Below are 25,932 nucleotides of genomic sequence, written 5' to 3'. Positions count from 1 at the left end.
GAGTAGATGTTACTACTGAACTGACAGAAATAAAAAAGGATTATAAAGGAATACTGTGAATAATTCTGTGCCAGTAAATTATATAACTTAGATGGAGTGGACACAAGACACAAATAAAGCTGCTGTGCGGTCTTTGGTTGGCCTGTTTTCGTTTCTGTTGGGTAGAGATCTGATAGCGGAGTCCAGTAGCTCCGTTTCTCTGCCAAGAGTTAGTATTGTCAGCCGGTTCCTCAGATCCGTTCTAGTGAATGTGTAGGGTACCTCACTGTGGTTCTAATTTGTTTTTACCTGATTACTAGTAATGTTGAGCCTCTTTTCCCATGCTAACTGGCCATCTATATATCTTTTGTGGAGTATCTTCAAATCTTGTGCCTATTTTTACTGCACTGTTTTCCTTATTATTGAGATTATATACACACACACATACAGAGAATTATTTATATATTCTTTAAAAAATCACTTTATAGAGGTATGATTGGCCTACAAAAAGCTGGACATATTAAATGTATACAACTTGGTGAGTTTGGCGTTAAGTATACACCTGTGAAACCATCACCACAGTCTGTGCCATAAACATATCCGTTACCTCCAAGTTTCCTCCCACCCTCTATATTATTATTACTATTATTATTCATGGTAAGAACACTTAACATAAGATCTACCCTCTTAGCAAATTTTTAAGTATACTATACAGTATTGTTAATTGTAGGCAACTATGCTGTACTTTATTTTTTTTTTTAAGATTTTATTTATGAGAGAGAGCGCGTGTGGGCAGGGTGGGGTGGGAGAGGAGCAGAGGGGGAAGGACAGGCAGACTCTGTGCTGAGCATGGAGCCTATCGTGGGACTCGATCTCAGGACCCTGAGATCATGACCTGAGCCAAAATCAAGAGTTGGATGCATAACTGACTGAGCCACCCAGGCGCCCCTAGTTCTCTAGAATTTAATTCACCTTGCGTAATTGTAGCTTTGTACTCTTCGACTAATACCTCCCAGTTTTCCCCTCCCCCATCCCCTGGCTATCACCATTTCACTCTTTGCTGCTTATGAGATAGACTATTTTAGATTTCTCATATAAGTGGGATCATGTAGTTATTTGTCCTTCTGTGTCAGGCTTGATTCACTTAATTCACAGGCATGATGTCCTCCAAGTTTATTCATGTTGTTGCGCAAGGCAGGATTTCCTTTTTTTTCCCCCTAAGATTTTTATTTATTTATTTGAGAGAGAGAGAGAGAGACAGAGTGAGTGAGCACAAGTTAGGGGAAGGACAGAGGGAGAAGGGGAAGCAGACGCTTAACTGACTGAGCCACCCAGGCGCCCCAGGATTTCCATTTTTAATGGAAAGGAGCCCAATGCGGGACTCGATCCCAGGACCCTGAGATCATGACCTGAGCCGAAGGCAGACGCTTAACTGACTGAGCCACCCAGGCGCCCCAGGATTTCCATTTTTAAGGCTGACTAGTATTCCTCTGTGTGTGTGTACACCTACACCTACACATACACATGGCATATATTTTCTTACCGAGCTCTTGATATTTTTCTGGATACAAGTCCTTGTCAGATACATGTATTGCATTTTCTTCCATCCTGTAGTTTGTCTTTTTACTTTAAATTAATGTGTGTGTGTGAGAGAGAGAGCAAGAGGGAGAGACTGAGCATGAGATTTTTCTGTGTGTAGGCAGTGCATTCAAATGGCAGAAAATTCAGAAGATACAAAATTTTATCTGGTGATAACATCTTCCTTTTGCCCATCACCTCCCTTCCTCTAGCAGCAGGTTTCCCTCCCCAGGGGCAACTAATGTTACCAGTTTCTGGAAAAACTTTCTAGAGGTCTATGCTATGCATAAATAGGAAAATGTATACATCTCATCTTTTTTGAAAACTCAAATGGTAGCATACCTTACCAGTGTCTTGTACCTTGCTTTGCCCTTAGCCATAGATCTTGGAGATTGTTCGATATTGGGACAGAAAGTTCTTTCTCTCCTTCCTTGCTCCTCTTTTAATGATTGTATAGTGTTTCACTGTTTCAGTGAGTTTAGCCCTTATACTCCCAGATAAGTCTGTGCTGGTGATTCTTTTTTTCTTTACCTAATCTTCCACATAGTTCTAGATTTTTCTTCTTAAATTTAGAAATTTCACCAGCCTGCTGGTATTGAGAGGTGAATTTTCTCAGGTATTTCCCCTTGAAGCCCTTGCAGTTTTCCTGCTTTGTCTATATCCTTTTCATGCTTCATTCTCCTCTTTAGGGGAAAGGACTATATGGATTTTAGTCTGTCCTTTTTGGGGCTTCACTTTTTCTTGGCTCATTCTATCCCATTATATTTTCACGGTGATGGGGTAATTCTTTGATTGAATCTTCTGAGTGATGGCTTTACTTTTTTCTTTCATTCCATTCCCATATTTCTACTCTTTTTTTTCTTAAGATTTTATTTATTTGACACAGAGAGAGAGAGAGAGAGAGAGAAAGCACAAGCAGGGGGAGTGACAGGTAGAGGCAGAGGGAGAAGCAGGCTCCCTGCAGAGCAGGGGGAGTCTGATGTGGGACTTGATCCCCAGGACCCTGGGATCATGACCTGAGCCGAAGGCAGTCGCTTAAGCAACTGAGCCACCCAGGCGGCCTATTTCTACTCTTCTATTTAATTTAAATTTAGTCTCGCTTCTCTTTGTGTTAGCCCTCGTGTCTGGACCTGCCCTCAGAATGTGATGTCCACGATCATGATGTTGACTTAGGGCAGGAACTGACCTCCTGCAGTCGAGAGTCTGCTGTGTTTCTAGTCCGCACACGTGGGGCCCTGTGGCTTCTACCTTCTGGGAGAGGCGCATGCTCTGGCCTTATACCAGACTGGTTCTTGTGCTACCGCCGGCGTGCGTACGTGTGTGGTCGTTCATGCGCGTCTGTGTGTCTGTATAAACAACGTACGTTTGCGCTCACAAGCTGTACACGGAGACCCTGTGTTCCCTATCCTGCCTGCAGTAATGGTGGTAGCGATGGAATGAGGTCAGGAGAGAATGGAGAAGAGACGCTTGGAATTACTCTGGGTGGGCTTCCTGTCAGGGCTGTGGCTGATAAAGGACAATAGGCTGGATGGGCTATTCTTAATTGAGGAAGTGGGAACAAAGTTGCCCTACAGATGGAGAATTTCACAGCTGATCCCAAAATATGCTTCCTCTTTTCTTTATTCAAGTTGCACTTCATCACCCCCACCAACCGCCTCAGGGCCTGCTTCTGTGCTCAGGCACTGTCATTTCTGAATTGGGTTTTCTTCCCCAGGGCCTGTGTAGCTAATCCCATCTCTTCACCACATCCACCGTTTCCCATTGGGGCCCATTTTGGTTTTCTTTTTCTTTTTTTTTTTTTTAAGATTTTATTTATTTATTTGAGAGAGAGAGAGAATGAGAGCTAGAAAGCACGAGAGGGAAGAGGGTCAGAGGGAGAAGCAGACTCCCCGCTGAGCAGGAAGCCCAATGTGGGACTCTATCCCGGGACTCCAGGATCATGACCTGAGCCGAAGGCAGTCGCTTAACCAACTGAGCCACCCAGGCGCCCTGGTTTTATTTTTCAACTCTGGTTAAATTTGATTTTTTCTGTAGGTTTGATCTGTCTGCTGTACCTCTTCCAGAAATTCCTCAAGATTTTTTTTTTTTTAAAGATTTTATGTATTTATTTGAGAGAGAGAGAGAATGAGAGACAGCACGAGAGGGAAGAGGGTCAGAGGGAGAAGCAGACCCCCCCGCTGAGCAGGGAGCCTGATGTGGGACTCGATGCTGGGACTCCAGGATCATGACCTGAGCCGAAGGCAGTCTCTTAACCAACTGAGCCACCCAGGCGCCCTCCTCAAGATGTTTTTGACTGAGGGCACCCATCCCTGTTTTATGGCTTTTTAAGTGGGTTTATTCTGAGTTTTATGTTTCTTTTGTCATTTCCTTGGGATTTGAGTGACACAGGCATCAGATCCAGGGCTCAGCTCACCACCATTGTGGACTTGTGTTCCTCATGACTTTTCCCTGGCGGGGATGTGATAGCCTCGTTAATTAGTTTCTCGCCTTGCTCGTTCTCTATCCACAACATTTTAATAGTAGCAGCAGCTGCTAAATTGTTTGCTGTGTGTCAGGCATCCTGTCAGAGCTGATTGAGTTGTTTTTTCATTTTTGTACCTCCTCCTAACCAGGCAGATACCATTTGGGTTATGCAGTGCTGCTTAACAAACCACCCCAAAATGAAGTAGGTTAAAACACAAGTTGATTCTTAACCTCTTGCTGTTCTGTGAGTTGCCTGGCCTCAGTCAGCTGTGTGGTTCTTACTTGAGGTCTCTCCTGTGGTCATCCGAGGGTTCAGGTGGGCTGGATGCCGAAGATAACACGCGTGTGGTGGGCGGTTGACTAGAGTGCCATGGCTGTGTGGCTTGAGCCGCACAAAGCATGGCAGATGGGTTGCTGGAGGACATGTCCCAAGAATGAGCATTCCAAGAGACAGGAAATGTACATCACTTCTGCCCTGTTCTTTTGCTCAGAGAACCACCATGATTCAACAGGGTGGGTTGATTGACTCCCATTCCTGATGGGGAAGCAGCCAAGTCACACTGCAGATAAGCAATTGGGATATGAATTGCCACAGGCATGATGCTGAGGTACAAAGACAGCCGATACAGGTCCATAGTTCCTTACCCTTAGGGTTCGGTGGCAGAAGCAGATAGGTAACTAGGCAGTGATGGCGCAAACGCTAAGTGTCATGAAAGGCTAGGCACTGGGGCCCGACGGCAGTGGTGGGGCACATCTACCCCGTACTGGGCACGTGTGGGTAGGCTGGGGGTGGAGAGGTCGGTTGAGAAAGAAGGCATCTTACCAGGGATATTTTTGGATTCGAGTCTTGAAGCCCAAATGGGCATTGGCTAGAGGAACAAGAAGGAAGAAGGCATCCCAGGGCATATCTGCACCATGTCTCCGTCTGAGATGTGTACAGAATTAAAAATGTTTCTTATGCTTTTCAGCACAGCATTTGGCTGACTGCCATTTGTGTCCTTTGCTTCCTTGGGTGATTTTGAGGACTGTTTGCTTTCCTGGGGCTTGAACTTCATAGATGAAATTCACTGGATATAAAGATTACCATCTGCCCAGAGTCACAACTAAGAGAGGAAAAGCGTTTGGGTCATTGAAGACAAATGGGTGTGGGTGGTGTCTCCTGCATTTTCTTCCTTGGCGTGGGCAGCAGTGACACTTAGGCATGGCTGAAGATTAAAGAAGGGGACATCAGTTCTGTTGTCAGTATTTTATTTTCTCTTCAGCTAGGTAGTTGAACTGGTCATGGAATCCCCAAAACAGAGTATTGTCATCCAACCTGTATTCTCACTTCTTAAAACTCCTTCCTTGCTCTTTTGACTTTGAACAGAGCTTTGAAAAGACATTTTATTTTGTAGCTGTCCTAAGTAATTTTTAGTGTGGTATAGGAGAAACAGTGGCTTTAGAAGATTTTTAAAAGATTTTTTTTTAGATTTTCTTTTTTGCTGTTATACACACACACACACACACACACCTGTTTTATTGAAGTATAATTGACACACAATGTTACGTTAGTTTCAGGTGTACAGCATAGTGATTTAACAAGTTTATACATGTGCTCTGCTCACCCCAGTGTAGCTGTCCTGTGGCACCACACAACACCGTTTACCATACCACTGACTGTATTTCCCATGCTGTACCTTTCATCCCATGATTTACTCAGCCCTTAACTGGAAGCCTGCGCTTCGCAATCCCCTTCCCTCATTTTGCCTGCCCCCTCCCCTCCCTTCTGGTAACCATCAATTTGTTCTCTGTATTTATGGATCTGTTTCTGCTTTTTGTTTGTTTGTTTATTTGTATTTTTAGATTCCGCATATAAGTGAAATCATGGTATTTGTCTTTGGCTTGTTTCACTTAGCATAATACTCTCTGGGTCTATCCATGTTGTCACAAACAGCAAGATCGCATCCTTTTTTATGGCTAATAATTGTGTGAGTGTGTGTGTGTGTGTGTACACCACGTCTTCTTCATCTATGGATGGACATTTGGGTTGCTTGGATTTTGGGTTGTATCTTGGCTATTGTCAATGATGTTGCAGTAAACATAGGGGTGCATATATCTTTTTCAGTTAGTGTTTTTGTATTCTTTGAGTATCAAATACCGAGTAGTGGAATTACTGGATCATATGGTATTTCTGTTTTCAGTTTTTTGAGGAACCTCCATAGTGTTTTCCACGGTGGTTGCGCCAGTTTACATTCCCACCAACAGTGTGTAAGGGTCCCTTTTCCGCTACATCCCTGGCGGCATTTATTACGGTCTTTTTGATTCTAGCCATCCTGACAGGTGTGAGGTGATAATCTCATTGTGGTTTTGATTTGCATTTTCCTGATAATGAGTGATGTTGAGCATCTTCTCATGTGTCTGTGGGCCATCTCTATGTCTTCTTTGGAAAAATGTCTGTGTCCTCTGCCCATTTTTTAATTGGATTATTGGTTTTCTCAGGGGTAAAAAATTTTTAATCTTTGCCAATTTGATGGGAAAAATACCTTCTTTTCATTTTGTTTGCTGTTGATATGGAACAGTTACTGTTATTGAGCATATTTATATCATTTGTCCATATTTGTATCAGGCTCTTCTTTTAAATTGATTCTCGAAACCCTTACTATATTAAAGCAAACAACTTAGGGTCATATATGTTCCAGTTCTTTTCCCAGTTTGCTATTATCTTTTCATTTTTACTAACCGTGTGTTTTTAGCATCAAGGAAAGAAAATGTTACATCTTTTAGTCTTTTCCTTTATGGATTCTGCTTTTGGTTTTGGGTTTAGAAAGCTCTTCCCAAGCATGGGATTATATGTACTCTTCATGTAAATCAGGAATCATCAAACTAAGGCCAAGAATTAAAATCTGGCCAGCCACCTGTTTTTGTACAGCTCATGAGTTAAGAATTTTCTTTTTATTTTGAAATAACTATATGCTCATGCAAAGTTACCAAAAATGTATAAGGAGGTCCCAGTCGCCCTTTACCCAGTTTCCTCCAATGGTAATATCTCAGCACTGCCAGGAACTCAACATTGGTGTAATCCACAGAACTCATTCGGATTTCATCACTGTTACATGCACTTGTGTGTGTGGGTGCCCGTGTGCATTTAATTCTGTGCACGTCTGTCACGTGTAGATATTTGTATCCAGCACCGCCACAATCCAGACAAAGACTGTTTTATCACTAGGAGGCTCCCTCCCACCATGCTTTTATAGCCACGCCCACCCCCATCCCTCACCCCCTGACACCCGCAGTCTTTAAAAGTTGTTTTTACATTTTTTATTTTTTAATTTTTTAAAGATTTTTATTTATTTATTTGACTAGCACAAGTAGGCAGAGAGGCAGGCAGAGGGAGAGGGAGAAGCAGGCTGTCCGCTGAGCAGGGAGCCCGATGCGGGGCTCAATCCCAGGACCCTGGGACCGTGACCTGAGCCGAAGGCAGACACTTCACCGACTGAGCCACCGAGGCGCCCTCCCCCCCCCCATTTTTAAATGGCTGGGGGGTGGGGAAGAGAAGATTTATATATTTCATGATACCTGAAAATTCGTGAAATTCAAATTTCCACATCGAGGTATTTATTTACTGTACTCACTTATTTACCTCCTGCCATGGCTGCTTTTACCCTGTAACAGCGGACTTGGGAGACTGCAGCAGAGACCATGGCCTGCAGAGCTGGAAATGTTTACTCTCTGGTCCTTTACAAAGACTGTTTGCTGAACCCGATATAAATCATCCTATATTATTACTTTTTTTGATATTTATTCTTGATATTTATTCTTGCACTTGGTGTTAGAGAAGCCTATAACAGTTGTTTTCTGGATAGTTAAGCAAGTTCTCCACCAGCACTAGTTGGACAGCCTCTTCTTTCTTCGTTATTTGAAGTTCCATAGTTACCATGTATTAACTCAGATCTTGTTCCGTCAATTTCAGGAACGACAGGGTGAATCATCAAGCTATTTGGGCAGAATATATGTTACCCAAGAGTTCTCTGGGGACGAGAAGCCCTTATTCCCTGCATTAGCACTCAGTATTCAAGCCAGATGTGTCCATGCACAATGGTATCTAATCACTCAGGTCTAGTTCTAAGTGCAGACAGTACGGTGGGGTCTTGCTTTATTTTTCTGGAGTCCATGGGGATTGCTGACAGCCAAATGGAGCTGTTTGTTAATGGGTTTTGGTCCTTTATGTTGGATCTCTCTGGAGCTGGCTGGTTCTAAAAATCCTTTGAGAAGTGGTGTGATTTATTTCTCTGACACTGGTGGATCAGGACTTTTAAGAAACACCTATGAAGGATTGCTTACCCCCAGGTGCTGGTGCAGATGCAGACATGCGTGTGGTGGTAGTGGGGGGGTCTCTTGTCCAGGAGGTGCCTATTGAATGAAATCTATGACAAGGGGGCTGGTCGTGGAGGGCTCTTAGCCTCTGCTCTGAACTCTTGGGGCTGTGCCTCTGCTTGTTCCAGACTGAGGGACCTTGGGCCCATCCTCTAACCTCCCTGGGCCTGTTCTCTTAGTAGGAAAACAGGGATAGTAAAGCTCACCTCCTTCTCCTTTCCCCTACCCCTGAGTTATTTTAAGGGTTAAGTGAGACATAACGTCTAAAGTTTGCATAGTGTCTGGTGGAGAGTATGAGTTGAGGACATTTCATTTGTGTACCTTTCCTCCTGCTGACTTAGGAGGAATATGTGTAGATGGCTGTGAAAAGTATGGATTTTGTCTCCAAGTCCTATAATCTTTCTTAGCCCTAAGAGTTTGCTTTCTATTTGGGGTTGTGTTGTGTTTCTGAGTCACCTCATAGCCCAGGCTTGCAGGGTACTCAGCTGGCCATCTTTTGCTCTCTGCCTGGAGTGGGTTCAGGCGACCCGAGAAGCACCCTCTGGCCAGGTGTCTGAGCCAGGCCATGATGACAGCCTGTGGGCTGTTGGTCCATCTGGCCTCCTTCAATGGATGGTGGTATAATGTTCCCCAGGGGAGTTCCCACAGTGAGGGGTGCTGGCTTGTGACAGTGGAAAACTGACTTGGGTCAGGTATCACTGAAGCAGATGACGGAAGGTGAGTGGGAGGAATCTACCCAGGGAAGCAGCTCCCATGTGGGTAAGAATGTCAGGTACCTGGTGACCTTGGTCTAAGTCTTGGCTGAATGCAGTCATTTTGATAGGACCTGCCCTTCTGTCCTAAGGATGGGCTCCATGGATTTAAAGATAGCACACAGGGCTGTTGAACTTGGGTTTATTACTTGATTTTGCTGGAACTGCAGCAATTTCTAATCCTCTGTAATTTGCCTGTGTTTGAAACATGAGCCGGTGTGGCCAGACTGTTTTTTTCTGCCTGGGAAACATTCCTTAGAGTGTCTCAGGCCATCTGACCCCAGTGTTGGTGACATTTCGCATCTGTGCTTCCCTTTCCTTGCCTTGGCATCTACCACCTGGTTCAGGTACCATTCGGAAGGGAGAGTGTGTCTGGACAATGACAGTAGCCCCTGAACTGATTCTTCTCTGATCTGTTATTTCTTTCCCTTATTTGTTCCATGTGCTTTTTCTGAGGTCTTTTTTGGTAAAACTTAACATTCGATTGCCACTTTCCTGCTTAGAAGCTTAGCTGCTGCCTACGGGGTGCTCCTCAGATTCTTAAGCATGTTATTTAAGATCCCTCAGAGTCTGGGGCCAGTCTGCCCTCCAGGCCCTATTTCCTGCCTGATGCTCCCCCCGGACGGCTCACGTCCACGTCCTGTCCACGATGATGTTCTCCAGCTGGGTCTTTGCACCTCACCCTGTGGCAGTGTTGCTGACGCAGCATTCCACGCCAGAACGCATTTCTCTTCCATTAAGTGGCTCTTCCCCACTGTTTATACAGACATGCTCAATACTCTCCATACAGCCTGGCCACCTGGACGGGTGGTCTTTCATTTCCCAGTGATCTTTGGGTGAATTTAAGTGGTTTTCTTGCAGCCCGTAGCTATTAGGAGAGCTGGAGTTTTAAGCCAGGCCTCCTGCCATCCTACAAAGCCCGGCCTGACTGTCCTCTCAGAAGCCTGCCTTAGCCGGCAGAGCTACCCTCGCTTTCCCTGGGACTCGAGCGCAGCGGGTTTCTCCTTCTTCACCCACCTGTCACGTTATAGCCTGTTGCTCTTTGTCCTGGGTCTGTGCCACGCCCCGGACTCCGCCCTAACACTTGATTCCTCAAGGAAGTCCCTAGCCGGCTCGCTTTCCCCTGCATCTGGAATAGTACCTGGCACTCAGCGGGAACGCTGTGTTTGTTTGGACAGATACATGAATGAATGGAGTTTTCTTTCTACATCCTCTAATTCGTCGTTTGGCGGAGGATAGTACCCTGGTAATTAGGCTACTTAACTCTCCCGTGTGTTGGAAAACATCTCTCTTTTGGTCTATAGAATAAATAGAAAGTGGTAATTATATTGTCCCATTCCCTCTGCCATCTCATAGAGACAATCACGTGTTTTTTACTACTTGAAGAAAGCTGCTTAAAACATTTTAATTATGTATGTCAGAGGAATATAATCTTCAGCTGAGTTCTGTCAAACAACAGCCATACCTAGGGAGTGGCTTTGAAGATAGGTTAACTGTCCTTTGATCTGTCAGCGCCCTCCCCGCCCCCTGCCCAGCAGCTTTAACAACAACTACAAAGTAATCGTCTTCACCCTGGACAGTTGATGTTCTTCTCTAGCATATGTCAAGTGTAAATAAAGACATCTTGAGAAATCCTTTCTGTTTATCGATCTCTTGTATGTGGGCTTCAGGACAAACCTCCAAGCCTCCCCATGTAGGCCGGTGTCCCATAGCCACTGCTGTGCCCGCCGTGGGGGAGCCTCCTTGTTTAGAGGCAGAAACGGTGGTAAGACTTCTTTGCTCATTCGTTCCTTGGCTTTTTCCCTTCCTCTGTTTCTGTCCCTCTGCTGCCTGTGCCTGGTCTGAAATCCCTCTGCTTGGCTCTATTCACAGGACTGCTTTCTGCCTCTGCGCTCGCAGGGTCCGGAGGGCCAGACTGACCAGGGTCAGAGCCCCCTTCGCGTGCGTCCCTCCTTGCTGTCTTTTTTTCTGCTCTCCTCGTCTGGTTACCTAGTTGAAAAACTCTTTTGAGCTGTTCTGGTTTAGGATGTCCTATTCCAGCTTTTACTGTTGAAACTATGGTCAGACGCTTGGTGGTCGAGGGCCTTTTTCTTTGCCAGTGAATCCATTAACCTTGGGAATAAAAAGAGATCCCCCACATCCAGTCTGAGTCACGTCAGTAGGAACGTGGGAATTAGAGCGGGAGCAACCAGGTAGCCAGGTGGACCTCAAGCCTGGAAACACATTTGCACTTTGGGGTGAGAGCCGGCCACACTTCAGCCTTCTCAGAAGGATGCTGTGGGGGGAGGCCTTGTCTCAGGCTTTGAAGAGTCCCACAGAAAAAATTTTTTGCGGGGGAGAGGGGAGGAAAAACATTTTTTAGCTCCTTTGTGGTAAGGTGCCGATTCCTGAATCAACACAACTGTGCTTGATGCCAACAAAAGTAGTATTGAGAGACTACTGTGTATGCGTCCTGTACAAGGGGAAACTTTGAGCAAGTGTAACCTATTTGAATATAGTCACATATATTTCTTCCTAATTTAACAAATTCTCTTCTCGGGTTAGTTTTAGGTTTGGGTTGAGGGTTTAAGGACATCCCCACCCTCAAAGGTAGGGTATATGCGTCACACATCATGGCGTGTGAGGACGCTCTGTAAGAGGATGGTTTGAACTTGGGGAGCTCATGGAAGTTGAAATGTACTTCTGTTTCCTCTTTTTAATTTAGAGTTTAGAATCGATAGTGCTTAACTTCTTTCCCCATGGGTATTTTGGGGACTCTAAAAATGGTAGGTTCTCTGTGAAGGAAGATTCAAATTCCCACGTGCACACACAAAATTTGCACATAATTTTTGGCATGAAGGGCTTATGGATCCCTGAGAAAGAGTCCCAGTTATAGAGGAATGGTTAACTTGAAGTAATTTTTGAGGCAAGGACACTTTTAGTCTTGCTAAATGTGCAAGGCTTTTTTTTTTTTTTTTTAAGAGAAGGAGAGCAGGGGGAGGTGGGGCGAGGGAGGGGAGGGAGAGAATCTCACGTAGGCTCGGAGCTCAGCACAGAGCCGAATATGGGGCTTGATCTCACGACCCCTGAGATCATGACCTGAGCCAAAATCAAGAGTCGGATGCTTACCTGACTGAGCCACCCAGACTCCCCCAAAGATTGCATTTTTTGAGTAATCTCTACCTGCAACCCGAAGATCAAGGGTCATGTGCTCCCCCCGACTGAGCCAGCCAGGTGCCCCAAGGTACAAGGCTTTTTAAGCATAGCCGAGTGGTGTGGGCTATAGGCGTGGACTCCACGGTAGCCCCTTGGCACTTGCTGGTACCCTACCTTGTTCTGTTCCTCATTTGAAAGGTTGTTGCCCTTGAAACTCTTTGCTCTGGGATGATGATTCATCAACAGGTATTTGGTCATCTAGTACATATTCAGCTTTGTATAGTGTACTGTTTCCTCCAAGCCCATGTTCTAAAAACCAGAAATGCCCCTTCTTTGAACTTTAACTTGTTTTATCGAATATGGAGTGCCTTCTATATACATAGTATGGTGTCAGATGGTAGCAGAAGAACATGAAAATTAGAACCGGGTTTTTTTTTTTTTAAGATTTTTTTTAAGTGATCTTTACATCAAATGTGGGACTCGAACCCAGAATCCTGAGATCAAGAGTTGCAGTGCTCTACCGACTGAGCCAGCCAGGCACCCCTAGAACCAGGTTTTGTAAGATGAATGAATGGTACAGTTGAGAGGTATTAGGTGAAGGGTGGGAAAGAACTATCATTTATTACGGGATTATACTAGGCACATTATGTGTTTTCTTTAACCTCTACACCCTCCATGTCCTAAATGGAAAATGGGGGCTCAGAGAGATTAGGTATCTAACCCCAGGCCTGGCGAGAGGAACAAAGCCAGAGTTCAGGCCCAGTCACTTGGACCCTTCTGTTACAGATCGGAGCAGATGGAGTGGGTTAGGGTAGGGAGAGCATGGAGAGGAGCACCTTTGCTGGAGTATCTTCAGTAGGTTAGCTTCATGATCTTTATGAAACTTCACTTACCCTCTGTTGATTACCAATCATAATATAAGTTTTTCTCAGTTGGTCTTTTTTCTGCTTGTCTTCTCCATCACTTACCTTCTTATGGGAGGTACAAGGAGGAGCGTCAAGGTTATGTAGCACGGCTTTAGAATAGAAACCAAGGACCTGAATTCCTCACATTTCCCCTTGAGTGACCTCATGCATGCCACTTCTAAGCCTTCTTTCTGACACAGACAACTTGGGTGGTCTGAGGGGCTTTATGCCCCAGACCCTCCTGTGATTTTGGTGCAGAAAAATCAGTGGAGGAATGCCTTTACTTAGCTTTCAATCGACAGAGTGGGTCAAGGCGGGCAAAAAAAGGGAGCAGGTTTTTAGGTAGAGTCACATTTTCTTTGAAGATGTGCTTTTCGGTGAGATTTAATCTGTGTTTTTAGAAACCTGTCGACCTGGGCGTTTGAATGCTCCAGTTGGCTTGCACATGCCTGAGTAGCAATAGAGGCAGAACCTTTGTGTTGTAAGTCTTAGTAATCATTCGGTTAGGGACAAGTTTTGTAAGTACCTCTCCTCCTTCACACGCCAAGCTCCTCCACAGCCTTGTTTTTCCTGTTGGCAAATTCAGTCATTCTTCTCAAGTTGTCCCAGCAGCCTTTGCTCCCCTCCTTCATTTTGCGTGGAGCTCCATTACAACCCATATTGCATTGCCTTGTAGAGGTTTTCGTGCCCATGTGCCCGGCTAGACTGAGTCCCTTAAACACTATTTTAAAGTGTTTGGGAGCACTTTTGTTTGGTAGCTCTGTTCTGTTTGGTAGCTCTGCATTAGCACTTGGGCTAATGTGTACGAGGTGCTCAGGATGTGGCTGAAACAGAGAGTATCGTCCTTAGCAGGAATGAAAAGGTATCATGTTTAAATTCATCTGAGACTGGGAGAAAAAAATCTTTGCTCCCAAGAATCACAAGAATGACTGGAGAAGTGACTGCTAGTCTGGAGATTCTTAGAAAAAGCGAGTAACAGACACTGGGATCTTAGCCAAAGAATGTGGACTTGTGCTCCCTCACGTTGACTTCATTTGTGCTCTGGTGAGGTCTTCTTTTGCATCAAGTCCGTAGGTGGATTTTACTCAAGGGGCAGGTTTTCCAATAGCAAATCTAGGGAAATCTTTTCAGTTTCTAAACAACTTCATTAGTCTACAAATAAAGCTTTGAAACAGGTGGTATCTTAACCCATATCTAAAGAAGAATCTTTACCTCATAAGAAATGGTCCAGAATCCAGAGTAGGAAAAGGTAAGAAGTTCAGGGAAGATGCTAACCTAGAAACCATGGGCTGGTGGGCCTTGGGAACTTGGAGGTATTTGTGCAAGCAGCCTTGGAGGTTTGAGACAGTATTTGTGCTAGGGATCCCAGGGCAAAGGTAGGAAGGAAGGAGGAATGAGCTTCCTACTAATAAGCAAGTAGGGTCCTGGAACTTAGGAAATACAGTTAAGATGTATTTGAATAACTCCCTGTAGGGGGAAAAAAAAGATACTTTAGCTTAAAGTTTCATATTGTTGATAGCACTATTTCCTATCTAGGTTTAAGAAATTATATAGACATTTTTATAATTACATGTATTAGTCAGCCTTGCTGTGGTAAGAGCTCCGAAAATTCAAAGGTTTGCAGCAAACATGAATTTCTAGGTCACGGTATGTGTCAGTGGCTGCGAGTTTGTTGCTATGGCTCTTGTCCGCAAGGACTCCATTCTGAAGGCGCAGCCCCCGATGGGACATGCCAGTTTCAAGGCAGAGGAGAGAGAACCGGAGAGCTGGTGAACGGGTGCGGTGGTTCCAATACTCTCTGCTCCCATCTGCTGTGTGTGCCGTATTGGCTCTTGTGCCTTTGGCTGGAGCAAGTCCCATAGCCAAGCCAAAAGGAGGAGGGGTGGGGGGGTGGGGATGTGCCCTCCTGTGGACAGTCACTTGGCAAGAGTAAGAATGTATAATCCTCTTACAGGAAGGAAGCTAATAATTGCAAATGATAATGCCATCCCCCATATAGTTTGTGTCCTTTCTTTTGTCACTGAACATTCTTCAGTTACATCAGTTCAGACCGATCATTTTAAAATGTTTTAAATACATCTTCTCCCTATTAAGTGTATTTCGATTTTAGATAATTTGGGGAGTAATTTGGGAAACTGACCTCTTGCCAGGGAGTGATGTGGTGGATCACTGCATGTTTTCAAGTATTCTTCTTGGGCACCGCAGTGCAGGGAGCTCCACTGTATGTACATCATTGCATTAGCTACGGTCTTCCGGAACAGTTTGAATAATGGGGTGATGTTAGGTATCAGGATCTTGTTTCTGAATTTAGTAGACAGGGCTTTAATGTTTGCTGCTTTTCAAAAAAAAATTATTGAGATAGAATTCACATACCCTAAAAATCATCATTTTTTAAGTATACAGTTGAATGGTTTTTAGTATATTCACAGCATTGTGCACACATCATTACTATCTAATTCCAGAATATTTTTGTCACCCCAAAAAGAAGCCCCATTCTCCTTAAGCATTCACTCCCTGTTCTCCCTTCCCTCAAGCCCCTGGCAACCAAAAATCTGTTTTCTGTCTCTCTGGATTTGCCTGTTCTGGACATTTCATATGAATGGAATGATACATGTGGTCTTTGATGTCTGGCTTCTTTCACACAATGTTTTCAAGGTTCATTGTGGATGTTTTCTGATATAAACTCTTTAAAATATTTAGGAACTTTACTTTTGTTGTGTGTCCCCCGACCCACCCCTGCATTCTCGTCAAAAGTCTCATCATATCCAGCCTGGTTCTTGGAAAAGTCTGCCATGGAACTGGTATTGGTTTTTGTTTTGTTTTGTTTTTAATTATTTATTTTTAAAATTCCAGTATCGTTAACATACAGTGTTCTGTTAGTTTCAGGTGTACAATACAGTGATTACTCGGTGCTCATCACAATACGTGTACTCTTAATCCCCTTCACCCATTTCACCCACCCCCCCACCCCCACATTCCCTTTAGTAACCATCAGTTTGTTCTCTGTATTTAAGAGTCTGGTTTTTGTTTGTCTCTTTTCTTATTTGTTCATTTGTTTTGTTTCTTAAATTCCACATATAAGTGCAACCATGTGGTATTTGTCTTTTTCTGACTAACTTATTTCATTTAGCATTATACTTTCTGGATCCATCCATGTTGATGCAAATGGCAAGATGTCATTCTTTTTTTGTGACTGAGTAATACTCCATTGTCTATATATACACCACATCTTCTGTATCCATTCATCTATAGGTGGACACTTGGGTTGCTTCCATATTTTGGCTATTGTAAATAATGCTGCTATAAACATCGGGGTGCGTGTATCTTTTTGAATTAGTGTTTCCATGTTCTTTGGGTAAATATCCAGTAGTGGAATTACTGGCTCGTATGGTGATTCTATTTTTAATTTTGGGGGACCTTCATACTATTTTCCACAGTGGGTGCCCCAGTTTGCATTTCCATCAACAGTGCACAGGGTTCCTTTTCTCCACATCCTTACCAACACTTGTTGTTTCTTGTGTTTTTGAGTTTAGCCACTCTTTTTTTTTTTTAATTTTATTTATTTATTAGAGAGAGAGAGTGCATACAAGCAGGGAGAGCAGCAGGCAGAGGGAGAAGTAGGCTCCCCGATGAGGAGGGAGCCTGATGTGGGGCTCGATCCCAGGACCCTGAGATCATGACCTGAGCTGAAGGCAGACACCCAACTGACTGAGCCACCCAGGCACCCCGAGGTTAACCATCCTGACAGGTGTGAGGTGATTATCTCATTATGGTTTTGATTTGCATTTCTCTGGATGAGTGATGTTGAACATCTTTTCATGCATCTGTTGGCCATCTGTATGTTTTTTGGAGAAATGTCTGTTCATGTCTTCTGCCCATTTTTAAATTGGATTATTGTTGCTGTTATTTTTTGGGTGTTGACTTGTATAAGTTCTTTGTATATTTTGGATATTAACCCTTTATCAGATATATCATTTCCAACTATCTTCTCCCATTTGGTGGGTTGTCTTTTTGTTTTGTTGATGGTTTCTTTTGCTCTGCAAAAGTTTTTTATTTTGGTGTAGTCCCAGTAGTTTAATTTTGCTTTTGTTTCCCTTGCCAAAGGAGACCTATCTGTAAAAATGTTTCTGTGACTGATGTCAAAGAAATTGCTGCCTATGCTTTCTTCTAGGAAATTTATGGTTTTGGGTCTCATATTAATCCATCTTGAGTTTATTTTTGTGTATGGTATAAGAAAGTGGTCCAGTTTTGTTCTTTTGCATGTAGCTGTCCAGTTTTTCCAACACCATTTGTTGAAGAGACTGTCTTTTTCCCATTGCATATTCTTGCCTCCTTTGTCATAGATTAATTGACCATATAATCATGGGTTTATCTCTGGGCTCTCTATTCTGATCCACCGATGTGTCTGTTTTTATGCCGGTACCATACTGTTTTGATTACTATGGCTTTGTCATACATCTTGAAATCTGGGATTGTGATACCTCCAGCTTTGTTCTTCAAGATTGATTTGGCTGTTTGGGGTCTTTGTGGTTCTGTGCAAATTTTAGGATTATTTGTTCTAGTTCTGTGAAAAATGCTGTTGATATTTTGCCGGGAATTGCATTGAATCTGTAGGTTGCTTTGGGTAGTATGGGCATTTTAACAGTATTTGTTCTCCCAATCCATGAGCATGGAATATTTTTCCATTTGTGTCATCTTCAATTTCTTTCATCAGTGTTTTCTAGTTTTCAGAGTACAGATCTTTTACCTCCTTGATTAGGTTTATTCCTAGGTATTTAATATTTTTGTTGCAATTATAAGTGGAATTGTTTCCTTAATTTCTCTTTCTGCTACTTCATTATTAGTGTATAGAAATGTAATTGCAAAGAAGTTTCACTTCTTAGGAACTTTACTCTTTTTTAAGATAAAAAAAATTGATTTATTTGAGAGAGAAAGAGGAAGGGGGGGCGGGGAGAGAATCTCCTGCAGACCCTGCGCCAGGAGCCCATCCCAATGCGGGGCTCAATCTCACGACTCTGAGATCATGACCTGAGCCAAAACGAAGAGTCAGATGCTAAACCCACTGAGCCACCCATACACCCCTTAGGAACTTTACTTTTATTTCTTAATTTTACTTAGCGATTTTAATGAAATGGCTGGTACCAATTCATTACCAATGAATGATACCAATAAGCATTTTGGTAGTTGTACAAGGACATGATTATATCCAACAATGATTATATAATCAGTTAATGTAATAAATTGCATCAATACATCTCCTAGTGTTAAATTATTCTTGATTTCCTTGAACATATTTGACTTGATCCTGGAATATTCTTCTTTTTAAAAATTCTTTTAATACACCACTTGCTGTTAACTTTATTGACAGTGTTTACACTTAATATCTAATTTTCCTTTTCTGTCCTAATATTTTGATATCAAATATAATTAATCCTCATAAAATGATTTAAAAGGTTTCTCCATTTTTTAAAAGTATGTGTCTCAGAGTATTTGAATAAAACAGAACTTACTCCTTGATGTTCAGTGGAGCTCAGCTGTACAACAATGGGGCTTAGCTTACCTTTCAGTAAAAGTTTTTGACAACAGTTCTGTGCTTATTTAGTTAGATTTTCTACCTCAACTAAATTTTATTTTGGCCATGTATTTTCCTAAAAAGGCGTCTATCTCATATAGACTTACAAGTTTGTTGGCTTAGTTATTTATAGCATATCCTTATAATAATACATAGAGGTAAAATTTAAATAGTTATTGTCTACTCCCCTCCCCCACTCCCTTCTGTATTGATCAGGTTTCCTAAGTTACTTTACCTGACTCATCTTTTAGAAGGCTTGTAGTTTTTACTTTTTTCCATTTTCAATTTATACCTTAACTTTTTTATTCCCCCTTACAGTTTTGACTTCTTTTCTTTAATAGGAGCACAAAGTAAATGTGGCCTAAAGTGTTCTATTTCATGGGATAAATCTTTTTCAAATACATATATTTATGTGCTCTTGAGGACTGTGCTACTTTCTTTGTGTTTTTGTCATCTTGGGTCTGAATGATGAATTAACATTGGCTGGGTATATTTTTAGGTTTTCTTGTGTCTGATGAGGTAATGCAGGCGTGCCATTTGCCTCCTCTCAGAACAAGTGAATTATTGGATCTCCTCTGTTTCTCCATGATGTTAGAATTGTCTTCTTGGATCATAGGTTGAGTTGAGTGATCAGTTGACAGTTGAGTTGAGTGATCTGTCAGTGGGGAAAAGAGTCAGAAGGAAGAAAGCCAGGGTCCTGGTTAGTCCCTCTGGAAACTTGGCTTCATTTCTCTCTATGTCTGGATCCAGTGTAGCTTGGCTTCCTTCTTGTTTCGAGTGTTCTCCCCATCTCAGTAGAGCCTGGCTCCTTCAGTTTGCAGTCGTGCCTGCCTTGTGCTTGGTGGACCCTCCCAGGGCAGCTGACCAGCTGCCTTCATGTTCCTCTGACCTTTGTCTTGCATTTGCATCTCCACCCTTCATGGAGAGAGGAAACTGTGTGGGCAGGCCTCCCTCTACTGGTGGTCCCCACATGGCCCATCTGCCTGTGCATGGCATCCCCTTGCCCACAGCAGCCAGCCACTCTGGTGGTCCTTCTCTGCCCCCCTGTTGGCCCTTCAATTCCCCATCCCCCCAGAAGATTGTCCTTTCAAATTAGAGTGCACGTGAGGGCTTCGGGGCATTTTCTACTTCTTCGGTAACCTTGATAACCTTAAGTGACCTCAGGGACAGGGGTTAAAAGATACCTCCTAGTTCTTTCCTCACTTGTGTCCCAATTAGATCCAGTAGAAAACCTTTGGAAGTTTTGGTATTTGGATGGCATTCTTGCCTGGTTTCCAATCTGGTCCGATTCCAGTCACTGTTTTGCTTTTATTTTCCCCCCACTGCTCTTTCTTTTCCATTCTCTGGGTTGTTAAGTTAGTATCTGGAGAATGGAAAGAGGGAGAAAGCAAAGGTGCATCTGCCCAGCTCATGGAGTTTATCTAGGAGTCTAGATTTGTAATGTTTAAATGAGTGTGTAACATTCCTATTAATGTAAACACGATCATTTCCTGGTTATTGAGCCCTTGGGATTTTTCCAGGGTTCACTCTGTGTTCTTTGCTCTGTTATGAGCATCTTTGAACAGAACATTTTTGGGATTTTCCCCCTTGAATGTATTCTCTAAAGTGGGCTTAAATTCAACTTTACAGCAAAGTCAACAATCAAGAGGATTCTGTTCACTTTGTGTAGGACATATTCTTCAAGCATCTCCTGCGTGCTTGGCAGGAGGGAGGTACAAATGGAGACAAGTCGGGTACGGTATGCGCCTTCTCCCCTTCAGTATTAAGTATGCCTATGTCAAGCTCTTCTGAAACTAGATCGTCATGTTGCCCACATTCCTCTAATAGTATCAAAAAGAGAAGTTAGAGTATTTAAGCATGACTTTTTTTTTTAACATTTTATTTTAGTCACCTAGTGCTCATCACAAGTGCCCTCCTTAATAATCCCCATCACCTATTTCACCCATCCCCCACCCACCTCTGCTGGGAACCATTAGTTCTCCATAGTTAAGAGTCTTTTTCTTGATTTGTCTCTTTTTTTCCCCCCTAAGCATGGCTTTTAAAAAATTAAATCCGTATTGGCTCGTAATGTATACCACTTTCTTTTCATAAACCGTATGTATAATGTAATACAGAGTTTTGCCAGTGACTTACGTTAATTTAATAATCTATCTCGTGGCTGGCTGACTACAATGGTAGGTCTAATAACTGAAAGCCTTTGAACCAGAGGGGTTTCTGAAGCAGCTTATGTATGTGTTTCTCTTCCTAGGTAGAAAGGGGTAGAGTGGGGAGAAGAAATTCACTTATAACTGAAACCTGCATAAGTGAGAATTGATACTTTGGAACAATGAGGAGTTTTCATTTATTTATCAAGTATGTAGTTGTAATTTTCACAAGGGTTACTGTAGCTCTAGTAAAATCATTAAGGAAAGTGTATTTGAGGCACCAACAATGACTCTTGATACAATTTTTATTTTCAACAGCATTTATTAAGTATCTGTTGTGAATCCAGCCACGTAGTTTCTAGGGGGATTCAAGAAAACTTGCCGACAAGTTGATTTCACTTTTTTTTTTTTTTTTAGCACCCACTGCTCCAGGCACTGTTCCAATTGCTTCCATATACTAACTCACTCAATCCCATTATACCCAATTTTATAAATGAGGAAACTAGGGCATGGAGAGATTAAGAAACTTGTTGAAGTCACACAGCTTGTAAATAGTGGAACTGGACTTCAGAACTGCCTAGTCATTGCTAAGCTCAGTTGATTTATTGAGTCCCTGCTATTGGCAAGGGGTTGAGTTGGATTATTTCTAAGACTCTTTCATTTATCAGGTACTTACTGAGTACCTACTATGTGCCAGAGGATAGCAGAATGAATAAGACAAAAGTCTCCGCTCTTGTCAGGTAGTCAATACATAGTAAGTTTTCAGATAGTGATAGTCTGTGACTAACGTAAAGCCAGGGAAGGGGCTGGAAAGTGATAGAGGGGTGCAGGGATATTTTTAGATTTTGTGGGCTGAGAAGGCCTGAGTCGTGTCATTTGAGCAGAAACCTATTTGAAGAGAGAAGCCAGCCACATGGGAATGTGAGGGGAGAGGAGTGATCCAGGTAGAGTGGGCAGCAAATACGGAAGCCCTGAGGTCTAAATGAGCCAAGACCTGTGCATCTGGAGCAGGATGAGCTAGGGGGAGAATGTCAAGGATGAGGTCAGGGAGAGTGATGAGGTCCCATTGGCCCTTATGGGATGGAGTTTGGATTTGATTCTGAATGCGATTGGATGTCTTTGAGAGTTTTGAGCTGGAGAGTGACGTGCTTTGATTTTTTCAAAGAGCTCTCTGGCTGCAGGGTGGAAGCCTGACTATAGGGTAGTGAAAATGAAACAGGTTTTTGTGTTGAGCCAAGGATTCTCTCACTTCTTGCATTCTGTAATTCATGTTGGTCAGAAAGGTGCTGCCGTTCCACAGCACCTGCTCTAGAACTTAGGTCTCTTAGCGTAGCACACCTGCTGCTAGAGGACTCAGGGATCCCTGACCTTTTCCTCCTAAGATTCTCATATTTTCCTTCCACGTTTACTTCTCATGGGGAGTGTATCTTGAGGCGGAGTCACTTGGGGGCATAACTTGTATTAAGACCCTCAGGGAAATGTTAGCTTTCCTTGATTGGCTTTAAAAACAGAAGCTTCGTGTTTACCCAGAAGGATTTATGGCCAGATAATGGAGATACGGGGCATTGTTGGGTTGGAAAAAGCCACACAAAAGGCATTCAGCTTGATAAGAACCTTGAACTCAGAACTAGAAACCTGGGTTCAGCTCTTAGCATAGCGATGACTAGCTTCATTTGGATGCGATACCTGACCTTTTGGAGTCTGCCTCCTTCTCGGTAGAGACGTTATCTGTCTTGCTAACCTCACAAGGCTGCCCTGAGCTGCGAGGAAATAAGAACATGGAAGCATTGTGTACACGTGTGCCATGGAAAGGCCAGCTGGCGGGGTCCAGTTTTAGGAAATTGTAGACATTTGTAAGTCATTGGCTAGTTGTATGTGCATACGTAATGGCCCATGAAACACCTGATGATAGTAAGGGTGGGAGCGTTTCCCTGGTCACACAGTCCTAGGAGGAAAGACTCTTCAGTGTGATAAGATCTGTTTGACTGACTCCCCTCCCCTCGCCCCACCCCTGTGACCTGACTTGAGAACAAGTTAACTTCCCACTGTCTGGCCGAGACATCTCCAACCTTTGTGTGAGCTGTTTTTGGAAAGTTACTGGCAGAGGTCCCCAGAGCAAAGGTCAGGCGAGTTGGCTTGGAGCCAATGGGAGACCGGCACACAGACGGACAGACAGACAGATGCACACACACACACACACAGGTAAACGAGGCACAGTCGTAGTTGTTGGGGACTTGCGGTGTTTGTGGATGTTACATATATAAATAAATGATTAGAACTGTGAAAACTGCTTCAGTGGGAGTATCTTCAAAGAACTGAGAAGATTGACTAATTTTGTCAGGGGGCAAATCAAGGAAGGATTCCAAGAGGAGGGGGCATTTGAGCAGATTCCAGTGAGATACTTGGAGACCACTATGTAAGAAAGACGGGTGGCTTTGCAAGCAAAGGTGAGGGGTACAAAACAGCATGGTGGGTTCTGGAATGGATGCCATGAGAAACAAGGCTGGTATGATCCTTCGAGGCCAGACGGTGCAGAGCTGCTGTCGGTGGCTTAGCTGACTAAAGATTTTTAGTTCTTTCTTTCTCTTGCGCAGTGTCCAGCCATGGCTAGAGCCGATTTGAGGCCCCACACGCTAGTGTTGATGAAATGTAAGCAAGGCTGGGCCCCTGCAGTGCCTAGCGTGGTGCCTTGCCTGAGGTGGTTGTTTAAACATTATGTACTGAAATGAGGGAGGCACGATGGTGATCACAGAGTTCCAGAGGCGATGTCCTTGCAGACCCCCAGACACTGGGGCGTGGACAATGCACGCCCAGTGGTGTCTGTCTGCCGATAGAGCAGTCAGATCAGCTGGACCCTGCTGCTGCTGACCCTGCAGTCCTGTCCGCACTGGGGGCAGCTGCTGTGGGGTTTGACCAGCCCCCTGGCTGGGGAGAAGTGGAGAGTGGGGTCTCTTCCCACAAGTATCTTCTGTGAAAATGGTATCCGTTCAGTAACTACAAAAATATTTTTGACATTGCGTAAATACGCATGTGATTAAATTCTCTGCAGTCAGTAGAAATGGAGACAAAGGAAGGTGCCTTATCTGTTTACGTTCCATCATCCACTGAGTTGGGGTGGGGACATTGCCCTTGACTCCAGACCATACTTCCCTCTACCTTGCCACAGCCCTCTTCCCAGATGTCCCATGATCAGCTAGAGCTCGTGGATGTGACTGCTGGGTTGACCTCTCGTTTCCTCTGTGTTCTCTTACCTGGGAGCTAAGTCAAATCCAACGTACATACAAGAAGAGAATGCAGGGAAAGCATCTCCCTACCTCCGACCTGTGATCTGATGACCTGTGATCAGATGACCTGTGATCGGGTGGCCAAGAATGTTTCCAGGGCCTTTTCCATGGTGTCCTGTCGCTTTCTTGCCTTATTCCTGTGTTTGCTTCCTGATGAATCTACGGTGACATTCAGATGCGTTCACATCTACTGCTAGACAGGGCTTTGTTATTAAACCTAAAAACCAAAAAAGGTAAGACTGTACCTTTTTTGGATAGTGTAGGAACGTAACTTAATCAAGTGACTTCCTCCTAAGGCCTAAAGAGAAAGAGGTCCGTGATTTAAAAAATTTTTCCTTCTCTTTCCTTTCTGGCATTTGTACCTCTTCCCCCCCTTTTAAAGCTTTTATATTGTGGACAGATCTACACATACACAAAAGAGGAGGGAACGGTGTCATGAACCTGCAAGTCCCAGCTTCAGCAGTTACCAACTTTGGGGCTTATCTTGTATCATCTATATCCCCGTCTATGTATCCTTCATTATTTTGAAGCAAATACCACACATCCCATCATTTCATCCATGAATATTTTAGCATATATTCCTAAGAGATGAAGACTTTGTAAAATCATAATACTTCTACTACCATGCCTGATAATTCCTTAATATCCTCAAATAACTGATCAGTATTCACATTTCCCTGAATATCACAAAATCTGTTAACATTTTGTTTTAATCAGGATCTGCTGCAGTTGTTAATAGGTCTCTTGAATTGCTTTGCATCTCTAGGTGCTCCTCTCTGTCTTTTTTTTTTTTTTTTCTCTCCTTGCAGTTCATTTATTGAAGAACCTGGGTCCTTGGTTTAATTTCACACAGCATGGGTTCTGCTGATTGCATCCTTATAGTATGGTTTCACATCTCCCTCACTGCTCTGTATTTCCTACAAATTGGTGTTGTGTCTAGAGATTTGTTCAGGATTCGGATCCAGTTTTTGGGCAAGCATGCTTTTTAGGTGGCGGTGTGAACTTCTTTCAGGAGGCACGTCATATTTACTTGTCTCTTTGTGATGGTTGATTGAGTTTTTAAATGTGCCAAGTATTTAAGAGGGTTCAGATCTGTTAATGTTGCCCTGGGCCCAGGGGGTGGTCTTGAGAAAGGGGGAGAAAGAGAATGCTCTTGTGGTGTGCTCCTGACATTCTCTCTCCATTGAAGTCTGACCATGGTGGGGGCTGTTAGGTTCTCTGTCCCTGAGCTGTGTGCATCTTGGAGGTTCCTTCAGTGCTTGCTGGAAGATGAGTTGGCGTGAATTTGGCACAGAGGACTCCCATAGTTTGTTTCCCTCGGTCCCAGAAGACCTGTGCCCTCAAGAAACACTTAGTAGGAAGAGGCTCAGTTTCTTTGAACGTTTGCTTTTGTATGTAGAGGTGTTTCTTGGTTTGGCTACATGAGGCACTTTTGCTGATGTTCTCCAGACAGTGTGTTTTCATTTAATTGTAAGGTGACTCTTTCCTTCTTTCAGGATCTCATTTTGCCCAACGGTGGTACTCCAGCAGGTACTTCGAGTCCAGCTTCTTCATCTTCCCTTCTCAACAGACTTCAGCTTGATGATGACATCGATGGCGAGACCAGAGATCTCTTTGTCACAGTTGACGACCCCAAGAAGCATGTCTGTACGATGGAGACCTACATTACGTATAGGATCACCACCAAAGTAGGTCCCTTCATTATCTTCTGCCCCTGTTGAATGGTCGTGGTGAACTGGAGACCTGCCATCCTGATTCCTGCCTTGG

General features: G+C 43.5%; 1 protein-coding gene across 2 annotated transcripts in view; it reads left to right on the top strand.

Moving 5' to 3' along the window:
- The window catches only part of SNX30 (sorting nexin family member 30), a 107,813-nt gene that overhangs the window by 21,596 nt on the left and 60,285 nt on the right, over nucleotides 1–25,932 (top strand). For both annotated transcript variants that reach the window (XR_003523697.2, XM_027615623.2), the window contains exon 2: nucleotides 25,662–25,853. Coding sequence is in view for 1 of the 2 variants with exons in the window: in XM_027615623.2 (XP_027471424.1) it covers nucleotides 25,662–25,853 (192 nt within the window). In the remaining variant the exon portion in view is untranslated. The remainder of the gene's footprint in view (nucleotides 1–25,661; nucleotides 25,854–25,932) is intronic.

The sequence above is a fragment of the Zalophus californianus genome, chromosome 13 (assembly GCF_009762305.2).
Source record: "Zalophus californianus isolate mZalCal1 chromosome 13, mZalCal1.pri.v2, whole genome shotgun sequence".
NCBI lineage: Eukaryota > Metazoa > Chordata > Mammalia > Carnivora > Otariidae > Zalophus > Zalophus californianus.
The sequence above is the reverse complement of the archived record's forward strand: the minus strand, read 5'-3'. Positions and strand labels throughout refer to the sequence as shown.